This window comes from Mustelus asterias, chromosome 7 (genome assembly GCF_964213995.1).
Source record: "Mustelus asterias chromosome 7, sMusAst1.hap1.1, whole genome shotgun sequence".
In the NCBI taxonomy this organism is placed as follows: Eukaryota; Metazoa; Chordata; class Chondrichthyes; order Carcharhiniformes; family Triakidae; genus Mustelus; species Mustelus asterias.
In genome coordinates, this window is record NC_135807.1 from 61583004 (window position 1) to 61608094 (window position 25091).

Here is a 25091-nt window from a genome sequence, read left to right on the forward strand (position 1 = left end):
ACGTACTCAAATAATTTTCTCATGGTCTTATACCTATCAAGTTACTTTGTTTTTATTAAAGCTAGACTGTCTACTTGTCACCAGAGGATCATGATGGCGAGCCTTAAGTTCATTGTAAACTTTTAGTGTATCATAAGTGTGAGGTGGTTCATTTTGGCAGGTCAAATAGGATGGCGGAATATAATATTAATGGTCGGACTCTTGGCAGTGTGGAAGATCAGAAGGATCTTGGGGTCCGAGTTCATAGGACGCTCAAAGCAGCTGTGCAGGTTGAAGCTGTGGTTAAGAAGGCGTATGGTGTACTGGCCTTCATCAATCAAGGAATTGAGTTTAGGAGTCGTGAGATAATGTTGCAGCTATATAGGACCCTGGTCAGACCACACTTGGAGTACTGTGCTCAGTTCTGGTCGCCTCATTACAGGAAGGATGTGGAAGCCATAGAAAGGGTGCAGAGGAGATTTACAAGGATGTTGCCTGGGTTGGGGGCATGCCTTATGAGGATAGGTTGAGTGAGCTCGGCCTTTTCTCCTTGGAGAGACGAAGGATGAGGGGTGACCTGATAGTGGTGTACAAGATGTTGAGAGGTATTGATCGAGTGGACAGTCAGAGGCTTTTTCCTAGGGCTGAAATGGTTGCCACAAGAGGACACAGGTTTAAGGTGCTGGGGAGTAGGTACAGAGGAGATGTCAGGGGTAAGTTTTTCACTAAGAAGGTGATGGGTGCATGGAATGGGCTGCCAGCAACAGTGGTGGAGGCGGATTCGATAGGGTCTTTTAAGAGACTTTTAGATAAGTACATGGAATAAGTAAGATAGAGGGTTCTAGGTAAGCCTAGTAATCGCTAAGGTAGGGACATGTTCGGCACAACTTTGTGGGCTGAAGGGCCTGTATTGTGCTGTAGTTTTTCTATGTTTCTATTTAAAAAATGAACACTGCAAGGATTTAAAAAGGCCCTGGAATATGCGGCAGTACAGGAAGCATAGTATAGTAATTCAGCCAACATTATTTTATATTCTGATGCCAGCGCTGCCTCAGAACATTTTTAATAACTAGAATAAAAAACTTGGGCTAAAATCACACTTGTGCATCATTGATGGTTTCCTGTATAATTCATGCAGACTGACATTATTTGTTTGGTATTCCCAGATCTTCTGTCCCTCAGGTATGCCAAGTGGCCTGCCGGAGGTGATTGGATTTTTGAATGGTGCCTCAGTCCAAGGTATCTTTCACATAAAAACACTGATTGGGACCTTGGTGTCTTGCATTTTAGCTGTAGCCTCCGGGCTCTTTTGTGGACCAGAAGGACCAATGATTCATATGGGGTAAGCAGTTCATCACTGAGATTAAAGTGCAAAGTTATTGAGATTGAGACAATGAGAATGTATAATTGCACCAGGTTCAACGATTGATCATAGGACTGTAACAAATTATTTTCGATGTCATTTTCCAAATGATTCTGAATTTGTATGTTTCTTCTTTTTGATAGCTGGGAGGGAACACAAAATGTCTAATTTCCAGTTGCAATTCACGTTCCTAGAATCTGTGTCAAATACTCCCAGAAATAGAGATGTAACAACCTGCTGTAAAAGTCCAGAGAAAACAGGGGGTAGAGTATAGAAATCTGGTTAAATAAAAGACACAGGAAACATTTAAGAAGGTTGAGAACTTTACATACATCTACCGAGAATAACCGATATGTTAGTGTCTGATATTGGGTTGAATTTTTAGGTCCCAATGGGGGTAAGTGCAGAGCTGGGAATTTCTGCTGCTGACTGGCATGTCAGTCTGCCTGCTCCATTCCATCCCCGGGCCATTTCCCGTTAAAGGCCGAATGGAAAATTCCGGTTGGCCTCCGGGTCCTGGGAAACATCGAGGAACAGTATAGCTCTTTGGGGGCAGCCGTCCACTCTGCAGCAGACTATGTGACTAGCTCTATAGGCAGACTTAAAGCCCCCTACCTGCCTGGCTTCAGCCGCAGCTACTACAGGCCAAGCTGTGGAGGGGTTTTAGCGGCCTGGTTGCTGAAACCATTTGTTAATTTAAAGTTAATAAAGTTACAAATGGTGCCTCCATCCTGGAATGTCCTCTCCCTCACTTACCTGAAAAGACAACAAGCTACTTGTTCATCACTGGAGGGCAACCTTGATTGAATGTGAAGCCATGGCCAATTTGGGGAGAATCTCAGTTCGTTGACTATTCCTGAAGTACAGGCTTTTGTCCCTCATTTGGCTATGATAGTGGGGTCCTGATGGAGAAAAATTCCTGCCCCATGTTTCAAAGTACGTGTGCTGACAGAGAATGGATGCTGGGGTGGAGGGGGCTGGGAGAGGTCAGACAGACACAAATAAATTGGTGATCATAGTTTGCCAGTGCATTGAGTGATGGACTGGGCTTCGTTCATGACCCTTTGTAGTTCCTTGTGGCCTTGGGCAGAGCAGGAGCCATACCAAGCTGTGATACAACCAGAATAAAAACAAAACATCTTCCTAAAGCAGCCAGATAAGATAAAAATCTCTCTTCACTATCTACATTTAGGCAGTCACCAATAAATCTTACTGGAGTTTACAAATTAGTGCAAAACTTCCCATGTCACTGAGTCATGCATTCACTCCATCTACAACAGAAGTCTGACCTCTTGGTTTGGTAGATAATGTGATTTTTAGTCATCTATAACCTGTGCCTTTTCAAATTTCATCTGAACCTTGCAGTATCGATAACATGATTCAGCAAATCCACTCAAAGCAGCTACTCTGAGCTTCAGAGGAACTCACTACACCACAGTTGTTTGGGAAATAATGCCATATTATTTAACGTGTTCATTCGATTCAATGGGCCAAGATTCGGTGAGGGGTGGACCATAAAGATGGTTAGTGTGGGATTCACACTGGAGATTGAAGTTAAAGAATATTGTTGGGACATTGTAAAGTGAACTTTTACTCTGCAGTGCTCTACATTAGTCAGGTCGTCCATGCTGAATGCCAAAAGTGAAAAAAATTACATTTCCCATAACTGACATCTCTCACCTTGGTCTTCTTGTATTCAAAACAAATGAGCTGAATAAATGAAATTATACATACAACAAAGTGAGGTATTTCCATGCCATGTGTTTTGAACAATAACAATAAAAGATACTTCTGGTTCTTAATATTTACTGGTGTAGACAATTCTGCACTCAAATATGCTATTGTGTCCAAAAAATCTAAAATAGAAGGGTATTGAGCTTTCTCCATTGTCTTTTCAAAGACGTATTTTTCAACTGTGGAGATTTTGCATTCTATATGAGATGGGAGGGGCTCGTGGTGAATTTCCAGATGCATTCTCCCAACTTGATGCTGTTTGCATATTTGAATGATTTCCATGTGCAGTCACTGCAGGGGGCCCAGAATTGTAATTTGGTGGCACCAATTAAAGCTATCCTTCGCTACTTAAAACTCCCCTGAACCTCTTAAAGTTGGGAGTGGATGTGGGGTGGATCATGGCTGCAGCGGGAGTGAATCTGAACTGGGATACTGTGAGGAATGGCATAACATTGGACAGAACAGGCTCCAAGTGTTTCAGATACAATGGAGGCATTGGTTGAGGAGGTGGAATGTTGGAGGAATGTCCAAAAATCACAGGGGCTATGAGGTGCTCCAGACACATGATCAAAAGGCACTGGAAGCAGATAGCTATGGAGGTCAATGCCTTGAGTCAAGCCTCCTAGATCTGGATGCAGTACTGCAAGAAGTTCAGTAATCATACATAAGTAGTCCAGGTCAGTGAATGCATCTTAAAATGCATTCTACCAACTGCATCATGAGTCATAAGCAATTCTCAATTCAATGAAGGTTGACACAAATTTGGTTACAGAGGAGTCAGACGAGAATGTCAATGGGGCAGCCTTCAGAAGAAAGCTGATGTGTGCGCACAACTAATTGCTTGGTGCATTGAGAAACCTACCAGAAAGCTTGTGTTCGATATCAAGGAGCATGAAGAAGTCTAACACAGGACTTTGCACAGAGCTTGGAGACAATCCTTTCTGCCGTGGAAGTGATGACCATTCGCAAACTTGTGGACTCGGCTATGATGCAATGTTTGACAGCGCATCTTTCATTGCAGCACAAGCAGCTTTCACTCAACATCTGATTGCTGCGCTGGAAGCTCAGACTGCTGTCATGTAGCCAAGGAGCCCTTGTAAAATTGAATTCAGTGGGAATTGGGGAAAAGCTCTCCACTGGCTGGAGTCACATCCTGCACAAAAGAAAGATGATTGTAGTTGTTGGAGGTCTGTGGGGCGGCATGGTGGTACAGTGGTTAGCGCTTCTGCCTCACAGTGCCAGGGACCTGAGTTTGATTCCTGTCTTGGGTCTGTACGGAGTTTGCATGTTCTCCCCCTGTTTGTATGGGTTTCCACCGGGTACTGCAGTTTCCTCCCACAGTCCTAAAGACGTGCTGGTTAGGTAAATTCTCCCTCCGTTTACCCAAACGGGTGCCGGAGTGTGGTGACAAAGGGCTTTTCACAGCAACTTCATTGCAGTGTTAATGTAAGCCGACTTGTGACACTAATAAATGAACTTAAACTTTAAATCATCTGATTCCTGGGATATCTCTGTAGGATATTCTTCAGGGTATTGAGACCCAAACATCTTCAGCTCCTTTATTATTGCCTCTGTTATAAGATCTGAAGTGGGGATGTTCACTGATGACTGCAGTGTTCAGTTTTATTCACAACACTTTAGATAATTAAGCAGTCCTTCCATATGCAGGAAAGCCTGGACATTCAGCCTTGGTCTGATAAATGACAACATTTGTACCACATAAGTGCCAGTCAATGACCATCTCCAAAATGAAAGAATCTTACCATTTTTCAACATCTTGGGGGTTATCATTGAGCAGAAATCTTTTACAAGAATGGTTCTAGGGATGAAACGCTTCAGTATGTGGAGCGATTGGAGAGACAGGAGTTGTCCTCTTTGGAGAATAGAAGGTTAAGAAGAGGTATGATAGAGATATTCAAAATCATGAGGGGTCTAGACAGAGTAGATATAGAGAAACTGTTTCCATTGGCAGAAAGATTGAGAACCAGAGGACACAGATTTAATGATTTGATAAAAAAAACCAAAGGGGTATAAGAAAGATCTTTGTTACACAGTGAGTGGTGTTGATTTGGAATGCACTGCCTGAGGCTGTGTTGAAGGTAGATTCAATCATGGTCTTTGAAAGGGAATTGAATAAGAACCTGACAGGAAAACTATTGCAGGGCCCTGGTGAAAGGGTTAGGTGTGGAACTAGCTAAGTTGCTCTTGCAGAGAGACTTAATGGACTGAATAACCTCTTTCTGGGCTGCAACAATTCTATAATTCTATGAGCAGGCAGCACCAACTTTCTGTGCTGCCTGCATCATCATCATTGGGTGGAAGTGGTGGGGTGAGGGTAGTAATTGCACATTGTGACCCTTGTGCTTGCTAATCGGCCTTATCAAATTTTTGACTCCATGGTGCTCCAGTACTTCCCTAGCTGGACTCTGATACAATTCCTCTTTCCACCAAATTGTGCCAAACTACTGATGTAGACATTATTATTTTGTTCTTAGCTGGACTTAGGATCCTCAGATCTAAACCGTTCAGTCCTGGCAATGTGTTTACCTTAAATTTGAGTAACTTCTTTAGTATTGCGTATCGTAGAATAATAACCTTTGCTATCTGTCTGCACTGCTGTGCCTGCCACACAGTCTTTTTTTTAACCCTTATATGGTGGACAAAGAATTGCGAGTCGACTTCTTGTTAGAACAGTATATTTATTCACACACACAATTGATATTAATCACCCACACAATCAATACTAAGTTATTTACAGAATACTAAAATTCAAGTTCAATACTAGACCTTGACTTAACTTTTGCGTGACTGGCGGATATTGGTCTTTATCTCTGTGTTGGTCTCCGTAGACCCCAGTATAGTCGGGTCCTTTGGTCTGGTCTGATACTCTGGCTCTGGTCTTCCTTCCATTGTTGGTGTGGTGGCTCTCCTCGTGCTGGTCATTGCTGGTGGTGGTCACCGTTGTTGTCGTTTGTGGGAGAGAGAGAGAGAGAACATTCCGCTGTGCAGCACCTTTTATCCCTCATTGGTTTCGTGCCCTTTTGGGCGGTCTTTTGATTATTGCCAATCAGTCGATCAGGGCTTGATCACCCTGATCGATAAAGTCCAATCAGGTGCTAACACACTGATCTCTGGGTGTGTACCCACCAGCCATGCCTATAGGTGCTGGAGACATGTAGGTCACATATCTCCCTTCCAAGTAAGGGGTTAAGGCACTCCTGTGTCTGGTAAACAATTCAGTTTGACCAGAAAGTGTCCGTTGTCTTTGAGATGGCCTATGTCCTGTGCATTCAGTCGTCTGAGTTGTCCTTTAAGCTGCAACCTACCTGTTTCTGTACTTCTGCCAATTATCCCAGCTTTGTAAATCACCATCTTAGGTAGTCTGTTTGGCCACAGTACTCACCTCTGGTAGTTTGACAAATTCAATATCCATCTCCTCTGTGACAATGTAAAGTGTTGTAGGATTTGTCGTATTTCTGGCATTCCATCACCGTCTCCCACAAATTGTTTGTCCAATTGTCAATACCTCTGTCTTGGAGAGAGAAAGGGTGAAATTCAACTCTTGATTGCTCCTGCTCACTAGAACTCACATTTGGATCTGAGTTGATGTGTCTGCTGGCCAAAATTGGTTGACTGGGGAGCTGCGGGAATGCACCCGCAACTCACTGTGATAATTACTCTTCAGAGACAATTAGATGGTCCTCAGGCCTCTTCATTTTGGTATGCCTTGGCTGTATGAATCACAGAATCACAGAATTGATACAGTGCACAAGGAGGCCCTTTGGCCCATCGTGTCTGCACCAGCTCTCCAAACAAGCATTGTGGCTCAGTGCCATTCCCCAGCCTTTTCCCTATACTCCTGCACATTGTTTCTATTCAAATAATCATCTAATTCCCTCTTGAATGCATCCCACCCTGTTTCTGGTATTCATGAATTTGGACCCCATATGATCCATGCACTGCCTTAAGACAAGGAAAAGAGAACTTACAAATAAAAGCAAAATATTGTGGATCCTGGAAACCAGAAACAAAAATAGAAGGTGCTGCAAATACTCATCAGCTTTGGCAGCATCAAAACGTTGAGTGGGATTCTCTGGTCGCGCTCGCCACAAAACCGGAGAATCCTGCCTGAGATCAAGGGACCTTTGCGTGGTCCACTCCCTGCCCGCTACGACTCTCGTGGTGGGCAGGTTCAGGAGAATTCCCCCCGTTAACACTGTTTCTCTCTCCACAGATGCTACCAGTCCTGCTGAGCATTTCCAGTACTTTCTGTTTTTATGACAAAGAACTCTCTTTCCTTCTGAGAGACAAAGCAGGTGACAGCGTCACAGCTTGCTTTGCAATAGCTTAGTTTGAAAATGGACTTACACCTGGGGAGATAGCAAGGTTGCATCTTTATTATTCTTCATGGTGTGAAGTGTAGGAAATTAACTGATCTCGCTATGAAACCTGTGTTCTGTTCTTTTATGGGTTTAATGTTAAATAAACAAGCTTCTTTGTTTGGAGTAATGCTTCGTCTTGACTGAATGCTGCATACCATAAAGAGAGGAGAAAACACATGCTGCGAAGTCGCTATTTCAATAGCTGGTGTACTGAGCAAGGGGTCAAAGTTACAAAGCCGGAGTCACGTTATAGTTTAACTAAAAAGTGGACAATAGGAGGTGCATTCTGAATAGTATGGGATGCAAGATGTATGGGAGTGACTGGCAGGGTTGGACTCAAAAATTGCAACAATACTCTTATTTTCAATTTTTGTTAAAATGTAAATAATTATGTTTATGATAAATAAGTTTTCTTTGCAGTTCAATTCTAGGAAGTGGTCTGAGCCAGTTTAAATCTGACACATTTGGAGTACAGTTTCCTTTCTTCACAAGATTTCGAAACTGCGCTGACAGGTAATTGATTGATTTTGAAGATGAATGTCTGGTGGCAGAAGCAAAGGTTGGAGTGACTTCTGCTGCAGAATGGGATGGTTGAACATGCGAGATCTTGAGCTGCTCAGCTCATTAATTATGCCGCCGTGAGGAGCATATCGAATCTTGTGGTGGAATGGGCAGGAAATGGCCCACGCCGCCGTCACCTCGTAGGCTCGAACATCTGGGCGCCATATTTGGATGGCACCGGGATAGCCATTCACTCCTCCACTCTGCTCTTTGACTCTACCTCCCACTCTCCCCCCCCCCCCCCCCCCCCACCCCCACCTCCAACTCCCCCCGCAGCCCAAGTCCTGGCTTGGTCTCACCCCTCCCCTGTGCCCAGCCTTGGCACAGTGTGTGTGGCAGGCAGCTGATGTCTCTCAGTGACTGTGTGAAATGAAGGCAGAAGTCCAGGATGAAGTCTACCTCACCAGGCGCACACCACTTCTGTTCCGTCATGAGACTGTAAATTCCCGCTGAATTTGGAGGGGGGGGACAATATTCCAATGTGTTGGGCTTTTAATGAACATCCAGTTCCCAACATAGGTCCACAGGACACTGAACCCACCTTTAATGTGCCATGAAAGTCAGGAGAACAAAATTCCAAACTAACTTCCTGTTGTTGGAAACTGATTTTTGGTTTCCCGCCAAATCTTACTTCCCCACCCCCTCAATTTCTGCTGCTGGAGGGAGTGGAAATTTCCACCCATTGAAATGGATTCCATTGAACCACCAAAGCAGGTTTTACATTGTATATTAGCAGCACACAGCTGGTTCATTTGTCTGTCATATTTATGGTTTAGAATTTTGAATTGTCTGGTGAAATCGATGAGTTTAACGCCATCCAGCTTTTCCTGCCTTTTTTGAAAGAAGTATCATAGAATCATAGAATCCTACAAGTGCAGAAGGAGGCCATTTGGCCCATTGAGTCTGCACCGACCACAATCCCACCCAGGCCCTTTCCCCATAACCCCATGCATTTACCCTAGCTAGGCCCCCTGACACTAAGGGGCAATTTAGCATGGCCAATACATCTAACCCGCACACCTCTGGACTGTGTGAGGAAACTGGAGCTTCTGGAGGAAACCCATGAAGACACAGGGAGAACATGCAAACTCCACACAGACGGTGACCTAAGCCGGGAATCGAACCTGGCTCCCTGGCACTGCGAGGCAGCAGTGCTAACCACTGTGCCACCGTGCCACCCAAAAAATTATTTGTAAGTGAGAGTGTATTTATTTAAGAAGGGTAGGAAGGATAACCCGGGTAATTATAGGCCGGTGAGCTTGACGTCCGTGGTGGGGAAGTTGTTGGAGAAGATTCTTAGAGATAGGATGTATGTGCATTTAGAAAGGAATAAACTCATTAACGATAGTCAGCATGGTTTTGTGAGAGGGAGGTCATGCCTCACTAACCTGGTGGAGTTTTTTGAAGAAGTGACCAGAATGGTTGACGAGGGAAGGGCCGTGGATGTCGTCTATATGGACTTTAGTAAAGCATTTGACAAAGTCCCTCATGGTAGGCTGGTGAAAAAGGTTGGATCTCATGGGATAAAGGGGGAGGTGGCTAGATGGGTGGAGAACTGGCTTGGTCACAGAAGACAGAGGGTGGTAGTGGAAGGGTCTTTTTCTGGCTGGAGGCCTGTGACTAGTGGTGTTCCGCAGGGCTCGGTATTGGGACCTCTACTGTTTGTGATTTATATAAACGATCTGGAAGAAGGTGTAACTGGGGTGATCAGTAAGTTTGCGGACGACACAAAATTGGCAGGACTTGCAGATAGTGAGGAACATTGTCAAAGGCTACAGATGGATATAGATAGGCTGGAAATTTGGGCAAAGAAATGGCAGATGGAGTTCAATCCTGATAAATGCGAAGTGATGCATTTTGGTAGAAATAATGTAGGGAGGAGCTATACGATAAATGGCAGAACCATAAAGGGCGTAGATACGGAGAGGGACCTGGGTGTGCAAGTCCACAGATCCTTGAAGGTGACGTCACAGGTGGAGAAGGTGGTGAAGAAGGCATATGGCATGCTTGCCTTTATAGGACGGGGCATAGAGTATAAAAGTTGGGGTCTGATGTTGCAGATGTATAGAACGTTGGTTTGGCCGCATTTGGAATACTGCATCCAGTACTGGTCGCCACACTACCAGAAGGACGTGGAGGCTTTGGAGAGAGTACAGAGGAGGTTTACCAGGATGTTGCCTGGTATGGAGGGGCTTAGTTATGAGGAGAGATTGGGTAAACTGGGGTTGTTCTCCCTGGAAATACGGAGGATGAGGGGAGACTTAATAGAGGTGTATAAAATTATGAAAGGTATAGATAGGGTGAACGGTGGGAAGCTTTTCCCCAGGTCGGTGGTGACATTCACGAGGGGTCATAGGTTCAAGGTGAAGTGGGGGAGGTTTAACACAGATATCAGAAGGACATATTTTACACAGAGGGTGGTGGGGGCCTGGAATGTGCTGCCAGACAAGGTGGTGGAGGCGGACACACTGGGAACGTTTAAGACTTATCTAGATAGCCATATGAACGGAGTGGGAATGGAGGGATACAAAAGAATGGTCTAGTTTGGACCAGGGAGCGGCACGGGCTTGGAGGGCCGAAGGGCCTGTTCCTGTGCTGTATTGTTCTTTGTTCTTTCTTTGTTCTTTGATCTCGTTTGAATCAGAATGACAATGTCTTAAACTATGAAAATGTCAACATGTCTTAATCTATGAAGCAATCCTTTATTTGCAAACAAATACAAGCAATGAAGTGTTCAAATTCCTGTTTAAGAAGTGCTTCAATAGCATTGTATCTATTTCAGGAGAAACTTCATCACTGCAGGAGCAGGAGCAGGCATTGCCTCTGTATTCCGAGCCCCTATGGGTGGACTTCTCTTTACATTTGAAGAGGTGGCTTCTTTCTGGGATATCAAACTAGCCTGGCAGACCTTCTTTTGTTGTTTGATGGCTGCATTTACCACCGATCTCCTGTCCTCTTCCTTCCATGGATTTGTTTATCGGGGCCATTTTGGATTCTTCAAGGCTGAAGAGAGCATCTTGTTTGGGGTATGTTCAGCAGAGAGTCAGTTGACAGAATTCCATTAATTTAGCGTGAACTGCTTGCTGCTGGAGGATTTTCCAGACAGTGAGACAACTCATGCTCGTCACAATAAATCGCTGTTTTTATTTCAAACAGAGGGACTGAAGTTCACTATGGAATCAAGCAGCATGCCAGCAAGTTATCTGTTTCACACAGAGGGTAGATATTGTTCTGTTTGCAGAAGATCACTAAAGGGTGCCGGCTCTTTTACTGACCATACCGCTGGCTGAACTGAGAGTGCTGCTGAAGGGAGCACTGAAATACTGCTCCCGCTTGTAAAGGACTAACTATTAAATCCTGCTTGCAGCTAGACAGGCACCAGGCATCGGGAAGTCAGTGTGAAACACATGGGGGGAGAACTGGTTCATTGATACATTCTGAATTGCGAGTGCAGATCACTGGTAGCGCCAGTGGGAAACACTCCGGCTTTCCTGCTGGTGTGGGCACTTAGCCCCAACTTGGCAAAATTGCAGCCATTATCTGTGGAGTATTTCAGGCAGTTCTGGACAGTTCACGGATATTTCTATCGCAGTTCAACAATTGACTCATGAGAAACTTTTTCTGCATTTCTTTTAATATCTCAGCTCATGGCAATCTTTTTATGACTGTCACAGCAGCAACCGTGCCCATCTACTTAAAATCTACATTTTTCTTCCAATTTTCATTGATTCGTTACTCTTTCTACGATGTCATAAATAAATCAAAAACATGTTACTTAAAATTCTGAAGAGTTTCAGTGGTATAAAACTGAATTTTTTAAAGAAATGTATGCTGGGGAATTCCTTGTTTAGCAGCCAATTCTCCCGATTGGCTGCTGTAACTCGCCAGGTGGACACCCCAGATTACTTGGTAAACTGGGTTTCTGCTGAAGCTGAGCCAGCTGATTAGGAGAGCCCCAAAGAAATTAATGGCGGCAACCTTTTGTTCAAAAACAAGCAACACGTTCTCTTGATTTTTTTTTGATTTTTTTTTTTTTCCCCCTCCTTTTTCTCCTTCACTAAGGTGTTGATTCTCTCCTGGTTTCCCAAACACTTGTCAGCCAGTCAGTTTTCATCCAAGTACCCATGCTAAACGTGGGGGCCCAGACACTGATGTCCTTGGATTGTGGAGGGAACACTATTCAGTTGGAATTAGAGGATTGTAAATCTTGTTTATTTGCCCAACCTAGTTGAGCGATGCCGAGATAATTACAACATCTGCTATATCAACCGGAGTAAGATTTATCTAACTCAGCGCTGATCGGAGCTGAAGGTCGCCTGGTCCATATAGCTAAGCTTCGTCTTTGCTTTATCAGTGGAGTTATCTTTTGAGTATCTTCTATTTTTTTATACTGGAATGCTGCCTGTGGTTCTGGAAGGTGAAAGGTTCTCAGTTTTGAAGCACTGTTCTCCTTTTTGATTTCTGTTCATCCAGGTTAAATACTTGCTTGACATGAATGTTTTGGTCTTCATTCCAACCATTATCCTGGGAATAATAGGAGGTCTGCTGGGAGCATTGTTCGTCTCCATGAACATGAGAGTCAACAAATTTCGAACAAAATTCTTTAACTTAATTAAACATGCTATTGTGCAAAAAGTATGCAAGCTCGTGGAGGCAATCCTGATTCTGGTGAGTTCTCTATGATTTTACTGCTGAACATAGGTTATTCCATTAGTTTATTTTCCCCTAAACTATATTCACTTGTGTCCGTCCTCCTGTTTGATTTCTGCTCTTTCACACCATCTTCTGGTTGACTGCTCCATTTCATGGTGCTGACATCTGCATCTGCAGCAAAACTCTGATACAAATTATCGCTGTACTACTGAGCTGTCATTCATAGTAATTGTACATAGAAATAGACCATCAGAAAAATCAAGTAGCTTGCCCAAATCGAGTTTGTGCACGTGTGTGCATGCATATTAGAAAAGTCTAAAATTTTAAATGAAGGATTAAAGATTTAGATCATCTGAAAAACATGAGGTAATGAAATTATGGCCTGGATGTGGGTGAGGAGTTTTGGGCAGAAAGTCTGACTTTCCCTACCTACTTTAGAAATTTAACTCCGCAGTGCGTGTCTTTTCACCTTGACAGGTTTACTACCCAAAAGTCAATCTGATTGACTGGTTTGGCTGCCAATCAGACAGGGAGGTCTTTGTATTGGAGGAGGAATGTAGGGGTTTGGGGGATGCTCTCCTGTCTCTCTTTGTCCATTAACAAATTGCAAAGCACTTAACCTTCTCCCTGAATCTGTCCTTGTCTCTGTTGTTAGGCTTCTGAGGCCGGGGAAACCCAGTTGGCCAATGTTAAACCTGCAAAATATGGTAAATCAGAAGCTGTCATTCTCACATTCAGACATCCAAATTACCAACCCGCTTCCTTTATTTGCACCTACTCCTGCATCTGTGAAACTCAGATCTGAGTGGGTTGGAGGCAGGTGAGAGTTTTGAGTTAACGATTTTTAAAATGTTAACAGCTGCCCTGATCTGACTGCTTTAGGGGTTAAACTGAACCTTTACATATCCTCATACATAACCCTAACATTTTTGAAATATAGTAATTATACAACATAGTTCAGAAATTACATTGCGTGCTCTTTTTGTAGAGGTGCTAAAACTGTCAACTCTGAAAGCAGTGATCCTTTATTTGAAGTAAGGCACAGGTTGAATTCCCTATAAAGAAAAGCAGCAGTCCTTTAAATCTGCTCTGTGCCAAATATCCCATCCATATCAATTGCATTCCCTTCACAGCAACCAATCTCTGCATGGAACACATGAATAGTAATTTGCAAGGTAAGGTCTATTGTGCAGTTCTCAGTAACTGTGCAATTACTAACGATAAGGTTGCAAATCTATGCAGTCCTGATTAGATGGGATAGCTTACTAGGAAAATAAATGCATAGCAGAACTCCTTACAAATGATTGTGACATCCTTATTGTGCCAGTGTGTATGTGGTTCCAAGAGTAGGTCAGATGGTGGGACTTCTGTGGCGGGTAACTTACCTCCTGACTCCCTAAAGCCTGTCCACAGTCTACAAATTACAAGTCAGGAATATGATGGGATACTGTCTTGGGTGAGTGCAGAAATACAATACCATCCAGGACAAAGCAGCTCGCTTGCTTGGCACCAATCCACAACCTTAAACACTCATTCCCTCCACCACCAACGCAGAGTGGCAGCAGTGTGTACCATCTACACCACATGGTGCACTGTAGCAACTCACCAAGGCGACTTCAATAGCATCTTCCAGACCCACAACCTCTACCGTCTAGAAGGACAATGGCAGCTGATATATGGAAACACCATAATCTACAAGTTCCTCTGCAATCCACTCACCATCCTGACTTGGAACTATATTGTCCTCCCTTCAATGTCGCTGGGGAAAAATCCTGGAATTCCCTTCCTGGCAGCACTGAGGGTGCAATTACACCACATGGACTGCTGTGGTTCATGAAAGAACCTCACCACCATCTTCTCAAGAGCAGATAGGGTTGGGCAACAAATACTGCCCTCACCAGTAACACCCACATCTTGTGAAAGAATATGAAAAAAAGGTCCCCTGTTCATGTTGGAAGCAAAGAGCTCCGACTGGGATTTTCCGGCGCACACAGCAGCTTTTCCTGTGGTGAGTCAGTGGCTACCGGCGGAATCTTCCAGTCTTGCCAAAGTCTACAGGAGCGATCTTACCAAAAAAATTCTAAGTCCAGGACGGGCGGGAAAATGGGTGAGTTTCAGATCCATTTTTCGGGTGAGTTCAAATCTGTTATCCACTCAGTTCCTGAAAAATCAGCAGAAATGGTTCCTCGTCTGTAGGTGGATGGGGTGGAACTTAAGTCACTGAATGCTGGCTGAGAGCAGCAGAGGGCATCATTGCGCATGTGCAGGTCTCTATAGTCAGCCTCAAACACAGCAAACACCCAACAGCTACCACAGGGGCCCATGGCCCCACCTGCCCAGACCAATCCGCCCTTCTCTCCACACCCCCCTCATGTTCGGCTGCCCGACCCCCGCCCCCGCGATTGGCTGCTTGACACTCCCCATGGCCATCTCCCTCCCCCACCGATCCCAATGGCAGCGGCAGCGGGTCCCCCTCTCTCCCCATACTGATCCCAATGCAGTGCCCCCCCTCCCCACTGACCAGCCACTCCCGGTCTGCCGCTGCCCCCCCCTCCCCCAGTAGGCTGTACCCCACTTCAGACCCTGCTCTTCGTACTGCCCAGTGCCTGGTGGGCACTGCCAGGCTGGCATTGCCCAAGGAGTATCCAAACTTTGCCTGCGACCTTCCTGGGGAGCCTCAATCATTTCTGATTCTACTGGCAAGGCCATCATGATTGGTCCCAGTTGCTGGGAACCAGCTGTGATCCTCGCCAGAGAGAGAACCTCTCCCGGCAAGGTCACACAGGCAAGTGAGCCCACACGATTCCATCCCGGATTTATTAAATCAATGTAAAAACTGTTTTAAATATGTTTAAATAATTTCGGGCACGGGGCTGACCTCACCGGATATCCAGTGCCAGCAAGATTACGAGAAGCGAGAAATCAGGCGTGAACCTGATTTCTTGGCTCTTGTGTGTGTTTACCAGTTTGCCCCACTCATCGGCTGGCAGGGCACAATGTAAGATCATCCTCCAAGGCTATTTCATGTCTCGCCCATCCTGCCATCAGCGAACCTGCCAAAGGGGGTCTGCTTCAGCCAGACTGGAAGATCCTGCCTGTGAGAAGGGCTGGAAAATCCCACGACTATAACAAAAATCTCCATTTAGCCTCAGGCCTGGCACAGGCTGTTTCCTGGATTAATGAGCACCCATCTCTGTACAGTTTTGGTAACTAGTTAGCAATGTTCTTTTGTAACGGAACATAAGAACATAGAACACTGGAATTAGGAGCAGAGGTAGGCAAGGACAGATAAATTTTTGAATGGTAAAGGAATTGGTGAGCGGGCGGGTAAGTGGAGTTGAGTCCATAAAAAGATCAGCCATGATCTTATTGAATGGTGGAGCAGGCTCGAGGGGCCAGATGGCCTATTCCTGCTCCTAGTTCTTATGTTCTAGGCAAATTCAGTCCTTCGAGCCTGCTCTGCCATTCAATCAGATCATGGCTGATCTCTCCCTGGTCTCAAATCCACCTCCCCACCTGTTCCCCATATACCCTTATCCTTTTTTAAAATTAGAAATATATCTATCACCCTCAACGATTCAGACTCTACTGCTCTATGGGGCAGCGAGTTCCACAAATTCACCACCCTCTGCGAGAAGTAGTTCCTCCTCATCTCGGTGTTAAATCTACCGCCTCTTAACCTATACTTGTGACCTCTGGTTCTAGATTGCTCCAGAAGAGGAAACATTTGGTCTACATTTACTTTATCAATCCCTTTTAAAATGTTATATACCTCGATCAGATCCCCTCTCAGGCTTCTAAACTCCAGCGAGTACAGGCCCAATGGCTGGAATCCAGTTTGTATCAAATTGTAAAAATCTCTGCCTCAATTGAGACGCAGAAAATTACACAACTGAACTAACAAATACAAATAACTTAAAACTGAAAGATATGTCTGACAGAATCAGGAAAATTGTACAAAAATGTCATGGTTATTTCTTTGAAGTTTGAGGATTTTAATTGGTCAGCAGAGCTTTATTAAGTGGCTGTCGTTTTAGCATGCTTTTAAAGCTCACATATAAAAACACTCAAAAGCTCTACCATTGGTAGTTTTATTATTCTCATGTAACTTTTACATTAATATTTTTCCAGTAAAGATACCTGAAATTAGAAGAAAAGATTAATCATTTGTGAAGCTTGGTCTCTCATGAATACTCTATTTTTCAGTTAATCACAATTACGGTTACTGTCTATGTGCCTTCCTTCTTCCCATGCACAACGTTCGCTGGCCACATACACAGTGAACAAGAAAACAGGTAAGAACATTTTTTTTTCTCTTTGCAATTTTCCATCTTCCCTCCACTCTTGAAACTTTTGGCTCCTTGATGGAATGGCCTTTCCTCGGAACTAGTGGCCATTATTTATGGGAGATTTGACAGTGAATGCTGGCTGGACGTACACTTCGTAGGGCCCTGTGCTCACCTTCATTTTTGCATTGCACCGCCCCCACCTCCCCTCTGCAATGACATCACAACTCGCCCCAATGACATTGCATCCCATCACCAATGATGTCACACCCCCCAATGATGTCACACCCCACCCCAATGATGTCACACCCCACTCCCAATGATGCAATGCCCTGTCTCCAATGATGCCACACCATGTCCCCAATGATGTCACACCCTGCCCCCAGTCACACCACATCCCACCCCAATGACATCACAACCTGCCCTCAATGATGCCATGCCCCCAATGATGTCACACTGCGACACTGCATCAATGATGTCATTTCAAATGCTAAATTGTCATTGGTCTTACTTTAGAAAATGTTAACCCTCAACAATTAATGGAAGTTGTCTACTTGGATCAGTATTTTACACTTGATAAATGTGATGATGTAAACATATATATGTAGTTTAAAAAGCTTCCTAAACAGTAATTTGTGTTGGTAGGCATTCACTCATGTGTGCAAATTCATCTTATATTGTAGCCAGGCTAAGACGTAAAAAGAAACAGGGTTTTGAAAACATTTAAAATCCATTTTATATTGTGTTAAAAATGTAAAATCTCCAAATTCAAATTCTACTGTTTCTCACTTTAAATATAATTATTTAAATATTCTTTTCTAAAGCAAAAGTATTATGATCCTTAACTTTTTTGGTTGATCGAAGCGGCCATCGGCTGGTCTGGGAGCTCGTCACCTTTGAGAGGCTCAACATTCAAATAGAAAGCAGGACTATAAACAAATGGAAATCTTAATGGCTGCAGTTTTAATCTTTACCCAAAAACATTGCTCCAAGAGTGACTGACACTCTATCAGCAATCCTTTATCAGTTCCAGTCCACAGTAGATTATAACAGTTATTATGCTTTAAGCTTAAAATTCCCATGATACCTTGCAGATGCCTCATTTGCTTGCAGAAGTCTATATCAGATCAATTAAAAAATGTTTCTGGCATTGTGGGGTGAAAACAGATGGGTTTCATGTTGGTTAGTTACCTGGGCTGGAATGCAGAGCTGTAAAATAGGCACCAACATTTACTGTTCCCCAAAAGCAAACTTACCAAGTTCTAGCTGAATGGACTGACTTTTAGAACCATCCTCTCTGGCTCTGTTTTTATATTTCACCATCTCAAAGGCCTTTTCCATTTCTTTATCTTTTCTGGTTTCTATATGCTTTGCAGAAGCTTGTAGGGATAGAACTGCATCATTGTAAATCTCTGGTTGTTCTTGTGATTGTGTTCTTATCACATTACCCAATCTGGCTGCAGGAGGCTGATAAACACTAGGTGGCTTTGATTCTGGGGTTTCTGCAAACACAACGACAGGTGCTGGTGCTGGATTAATCTTGTTCCAGGGCTCAACTTGTTTCCTTCTGTTTTCACGATATTCTCCACCATCTTCACCCTGATCGTCTTTGATTCTTCTCATCGTCTTCTTCCTCTCTTTGATCACTGATTTGTAAGAAATTGATTTTCAAGCCACTGTAATCAACTTCTGGGTGGTTCTGGCCGGCTCCCAGTCCCTCCTGCTCCACCCTGTCCCCCTGAGTCACCAAGTCGAGATGGCTGTGAGTTTCTGGCTTCAGCTCAGCCCCGACTCCCTGTTCAATGAGGCGCTCCAGGTCAACTCCCTTTTGTTCAAGTCAAACTCTTTCCAGTCTTCACCCACTCCTGTTGGGGATCCTGACACTCGCTCTTCGCCACCCGTTCTTTCTCCTTCTTCACTTTCTTGGCCACTCTGGGGACTGATACCAGTGCAGTTTCAGCAGAAGCCACTGCTGCCGACATGACAGAGACGGCAGCAGTGGTGGCGGCACGGGTGGGTCTGGGGCCAGGGCAAGGGCCGGGGCGGGGGCTTCAATCGACACCGTGGCTTTGGCCAGCCTGGTGGGAGGCACCGCCTTAGCCACTTTGGTTTTGTCTTTCTTCTTCTTCTTGTCTCTTTTGGCAAAGAAATAATTGAGCTTCTTGTCAACCTGCTCGGCCATGCTGGGCTGGGAGTTGGAGAGGCTGAAGCCAGACATTCATTGCCATCTTGGCTTGGTGGCTCGGGGAGACAGGATGGTGCAGGAGGGACTGGGAGTTGGCCAGAGCATCCCAGAGCAGGCTGGACAGGGGCATGGAAACCAGGGACAGCATTGGCAATGGATGGCCCACACCTTTTTTCTGCCTGGGTTGCTGGAATTGCCTTCTTAAATCTTGCTGGGAAGTTGTAACATTCAGCTTCCCATGTTGCCAGTGCACACGGTGATCCAATCTAATCGAGTCTTGCGCTCTAAGGGGCCTCGACTAATCAGAGTTAGATGTTGCTCTGCATTGTCTACTGATAAGCTCAAGAAATACAAATGATCCTATCTGCAGATGCAGAGCTGTAAGACTGTGATTGATGCCCACACAATCAGAGGCCAGCGTGGAGCCCTCCTATTGTGGAGCCCTGTGCCTATACACTCTGTATTTTGTTGTAAGTCTGCCTCTGCTGTGACCTGAACTATATGGTTCAAAACTGATTCTTTTACCTCTGAACCAAGTGAGTGCCCCAGGTAGTGCGTTTTTAATGTACAATATCCTTCATCCAGCTTCCATTGATACGATTGCAATTACTTTGGCTGACTACCACCAAAATACTAAATACCAGAGCCCTTTCCTCCTCACTGTTCACTCAGTGGTGTCCTATTTGATTCTTAGTTGAGTTTCCATTCAATATGATATTTCAATATGATCACCTCACATTATTCTAAATTCCAATGGGTATAGGTCCATCCTGCTCAATCTCTCCTTATAAGCTAACCCCTTCATCCCAGGAAGCAGTCACATGAACCTTCTCTGAAATGCTTCAAATGCAATGGTGGTGGTGAGGTAAAGCTGGGTGCCATCAGCATACATGTGGCAATTGAAAACTTATCTCTAAACTCTGTGGCCTGGGGCTCGGCTCCTCCGTCTGTGACTGGATCCTAGACTTCCTAACCCACAGACCGTAATCAGTAAGGATAGGTAACAACACCTCCTCCATGATTATCCTCAACACCAATGCCTTCAAGGTTGTATCCTCAACCCCTTACTATATCCCTTATACACTTATGACTGCATGGTGAAATTCCGCTCCAACTCCATTTTCAAGTTTGCTAATGACACCACTGTAGTGGGTCAGATTTCAAACAATGATGAGATGGAGTACAGGAAAGAGATAGAGAATCTGATGAAATGACAATAATCTCTCCCTCAATGTCAGTAAAATGAAAGATGATCATCGACCTTAGGAAACGCAGTGGAGAACATGCCCCTGTTTACATCAATGGCAATCAAGTGGAAATGGTTGAGAACTTCAAGTTTCTAAGTGTCCAGATCACCAACAACCTGTCCTGGTCACGCCGCGCTGACACTATAGTTAAGAAAGCCCACCAATGCCTCTACTTTCTCAGAAGGCTCAGGAAATTCAGCATGCCCACTGTGACTCTCACCAATGTTTGCAGATGCACCATAGAGAGCATCCTTTCCAGCCGTATCACAACTTGGTATGGCTTCTATTCTGACCAAGACTGCAAGAAACTGCAAAGGGTTGTGAACGTAGTCCAGTCCATCACGCAAACCAGCCTCCCATCCATTGACTTTGTCAACACTTCCCATTGCCTCGGAAAAAGCAGCCAGCATAATCAAGGGCCCCTGGCATCCTGGACATACTCTCTTTGACCTTCATCTGTAGGGAAGAAGATACAAAAGTCTGACAACACGTACCAACCAACTCAAGAAGCTTCTTCCCTGCTGCCATCAGACTTTTGAATGGTCCAATCATATATTAAGTTGATCTTTCACCCTATCTTTAAATGTAATATTATATTTTGCACCCTCTCCTTTCCTTGTCGCCTACGTACTCTTTGAATGGTATGTTTTGTCTGTACAGCATGCAAGAAACAATACTTTTCATTGTATCCCAATATGTGAGACAATAATAAATCAAGGTGCAGGAAGGAATGCCATTACAGATTATTCTCTGGCTCTGAGTGCATAGTTAAGAATGATCTAAGTGACTGCTACACTTTTCCTAGCTTCAAAGATTTCCTCAAAGTGTACTTCTTCAAACATTTTCTCCTCATTCCTTTTCAGGGTCTATTCCCCTTCCGCTTGCTAAATTAAAGAACTAATTTAAATTCAAGTTGTACCTACTGATCTTAAGTGAAAGAATTATTATATTAATGGCTCCACAATTCTTGGTCAATATTTCATGTTGCAATATGATCTTTGCTACTTGAATGGTTTCCTGTGGACCGATATGTGGGGGCAAATTTATGAAGTCTGTTACCAGAGGAAATTAAACATTTATGGGTCACTTGAGAGTTGAGTTCAAGCCTGGCTTACTCAAAGCTTGAAGGTAATTTGCCGTACTGTTATATTTGTAAATGATTGGAAGTGAATACAGGGAGGAGTACTATTGAGTTAGAAAGTTGGATGAATTGGCTTGGACTCTATTTGTGCTTTAATGGACTTTTACTATTTATTGGATTTCAATAACTTCATACCCAGTTTGAAAATAAATCTGTTCACAATGAACTTATGCTATTTTCTCAGTTTTTATAAGCTTGAAGAGAAGGAGACAAGAGCGATAAAGATACTGCTTAGAGGGGCATGTTGCAAATATTAGGCACAAGAGGTGTTTGTCAAAATTACCAGTCTAAATATCCAGTTCCTTCACATCAACATAAATGAATTAAATCAAAGTATTCTTAATTAGAAAGTGAATCGTGAATACTGATATTTTGTTTGGGTTTATGCTGCAAATGACACATGTGTGAGTATATAAGTGCTTGGACATTTTCACAGTTGAATTCTTTATTGAGTAACAAATAAATGAATAGGGAACATACTATAAATTGCACTTAATTGTTCTCATCTAAATGTACAATATACATATCTATTCTAAAATGTTACGAATTGCTATAAGAGTTGTCAGTTCAATGCTGATTGTGGAATTCATAGCTCATGAGGGGAACTTATACTTAGTTCTGAGCCCCCTCATTTTTATGGTAAGTTTCATTTTCAAACACCAGTTAGCCAGTATTATCAAATTATTTTTGATCTTTCCCTTGTTTAATTGTTATTATAATTATCATGAGGAACTTAATTGATACTTTTCTCTGAATGGTTAACTAGATCATTTTACTACAACATCTCAACAGAGCTTACTCACCTATTGGGTAAGACAGAACATTTTAACTCATACAACTGTCCACTGGGAACAACCTGGACCGGACCCGATGGTGTAAAGCATTCAAATCACACTTACAATCAAGGTAATGACGCAAGAAACTCTCCTGGAATTTTGGACAGGGTAGATATTCAGTTTGGCGACGGTGACCTGAGTGGGGAATATTTCATCATATATGTAGAGCCTTTTAGATGGTGGAGATGTTTTTAGGGATCAGGAGGTGAGAGACTTGTCTTTGGATACTAAGTCATCATGAATCAGATTGTCAAAGGTAGCTTAGAAGATGAGTACATAGAGTGTTTTCAGGACAGTTTCTTACGTTCTGAAGCTAACCAGAGTGCAGGCTATACTAGACCTGGTATTGTACAATGAGATAAGGTTAAATAATGACATCATAGAGAAGTCGCCTCTAGATAGCAGTGATGATGATATGATTGAATTTCACATTCAGTTTGAGGGAGAGAAGAGTGGATCTAAGACTCATGTTTTAAACTTAAACAAGAGTAATTATGAAGGCATGAAGACATAGGTGGCTTTGTGAACTAAGTGAACTAGGAAATTAGATTAAGGGTTAGATCAGTAGAGAAGCAGTGGCAGACATTTAAGAGGATATTTCAAAATACTCAGAGAAAACACATTCTGGTGAGAAAGAAAGACTCTAAGGGAAGGAAGGACACATCTTCAGTGTCTAAGGAAGTTAAAGATAGTATCATATTGAAAGCAAAAGTACATAATTTTGCAAAGAAGATTGGACAGAATATAAAGAACAGCAAAGAATGACTCAAAGGTTAATCAGGAAGGAGAAATTAGAGTATGAGAGATAGATAGCTAGAAATATAAAAACATAGCAAGAGTTTTTACAGATATTTTAAAAGGAGCAGAGTAAGTCAAGTGAGCATTGGTCGTCTTGAGGGTGAGTCTGGAGAATTAATAATGGAAAATAAAGAAATGGAGGATGGATTAAATAGATAATTTGCACTATCTTCACTGTAATAATTCCAAGAAATAATTATGAATAAGGAGGTAAAAGGGAGGGAGGATCTTAAAACAATTACAGTCACCAGGAAAAGGGTACTGAGAAAATCAGAATGAAAAGCTGACAGGCCTCCGGATCCTGATGGAGTTCATCCTTAGGTCTTATAAGGAGTGACTGCTGAGATAGTAGATGCATTGTTTTTAATTTGCTACAGTTGTACAGCATGTTAGCGAGACCACATCTTGAGTACTGTGTAGAAATTAGTCTCCACATTCAAGAAAGGATATAAATGCTTTAGAAACAGTTCAGAGAAGGCTCATTTGATTAATTCCTGCAATGGAGGTACTTTCTTATGAGGAGAGATTGGACAGGCTAGACCTGAACCCATTGGAGTTCGGAAGAATGAGAAATGATAGTATTGAAACATATAAGATCCTGAGTGATCTTGGGAGGGTGGATGCTGAAAGAATGTTTCGCCTTGTGGAAGAGACTAGAACTAGGGAACACAGTTCAAAAATAAGTGGTCACCTACTTAAGACAGAGTTGAGGAGGTGTTTTTTCTCTGATAGGATCATGAGTCTTTGAAATTCTCTTCCTCAGAGGTCATTGGAGACAAAGTCAGTTAATATTTTTAAGGCAGAGATAGGTAGATTCTTGACTAAAAAGGAGTCAAAGGTTGTCGAGGGTAGGGGGAATATGGAATTGGGGCCTCGATCAGTTCAGTCAAGATAGAATTGAATTGCAGAGCAGGTTTGAGGGGCCAAAGTCTACTTCTGCTCCCAGTTTATATGTTCATATGTTCATTGTCCTGCCCCTGCTAAGCTTCTGGTTAATGGTAACCCTAGGTTTTGATGGAAAGTTGAATTTGCTGATGTTGAAAGTCAGCTGGAGGTTTTTAGCCATTTCAATTAGAACCAATTGGATATTGCAAAGTTCTTTTTGGATAAATGAGCTCAGATGGGTCAATGATCTTACTCATCCATAATTATCTTGGGACAAGAATGAACATTTTTGGCACAATAACATATTTTCACTGACACTGCAGCTATTTGAATCACAACTTTGATAATTATATATATTGACTGTAAGATTTATTTGAAATATGGCATTTAAAAATAGCCACAAATATCAAGGACAAGTATAGATTTCATATGAGACCAATTACTCCTCATAATTTTTATTTAGTTATTTGTTTTGTTTGCTGTTATACTTCTGCCCTCTTTTCAATTCAATTATTGGGCGAGTTACTCTGGCCTCCGCTCAGCATTTATCTTGGCGACGGAAGGCGGTATGCCATTCATTGGTGGTGGGATCTTCTGGTCCAGCCACTGTCAATGGGAATTCTCATTGGAGCCACCCCACAGCACCGGGAAACCTGTGGCAGGGGGTGGGCCGCCAGCGGGACCAGAGACTCCCGCTGGCGTGAATGGCCGGGGAATTCTGGCAATTTTCTTTTATTTTAAAAGTAGTTTCGATAGTTTTCATGTTTTTGATTTAATAAGAAATTTCCCCCTCTTTCCCTCTCCAGTTTTTAGTATTTCTTTTAAGATCTCAGCTGATACTTCCGTGTTGTACTAACAGAGTGCAGCATTTTGAGATGAGACCTTAAAGAAAGGCCAGCAACAGCTCGCTCAGGTGGACATAAAAGATCCCACAAGACGATTCAAAGATGAAAAGGGCAGTTTTGTCCAGTGTTTTGGCCAATGTTTATCCCTCAAACAATCCCATCAAAATCCCATAATTCTGGCCATTCACCTCATTGC

General features: G+C 43.2%; 1 protein-coding gene and 1 pseudogene across 1 annotated transcript in view; one reads left to right on the forward strand and one right to left on the reverse strand.

Moving 5' to 3' along the window:
- Positions 1–25091, forward strand: part of LOC144496098 (chloride channel protein C-like) — a 99901-nt gene that overhangs the window by 7399 nt on the left and 67411 nt on the right. Inside the window, exons 4-9 of the mRNA XM_078217068.1 lie at positions 1146–1321; positions 7879–7971; positions 10802–11045; positions 12493–12687; positions 16879–16967; positions 22298–22437. Coding sequence (XP_078073194.1) covers positions 1146–1321; positions 7879–7971; positions 10802–11045; positions 12493–12687; positions 16879–16967; positions 22298–22437 — 937 coding nt within the window. The remainder of the gene's footprint in view (positions 1–1145; positions 1322–7878; positions 7972–10801; positions 11046–12492; positions 12688–16878; positions 16968–22297; positions 22438–25091) is intronic.
- LOC144496099 (protein CDV3 homolog A-like) lies at positions 18189–19140 on the reverse strand (annotated as a pseudogene).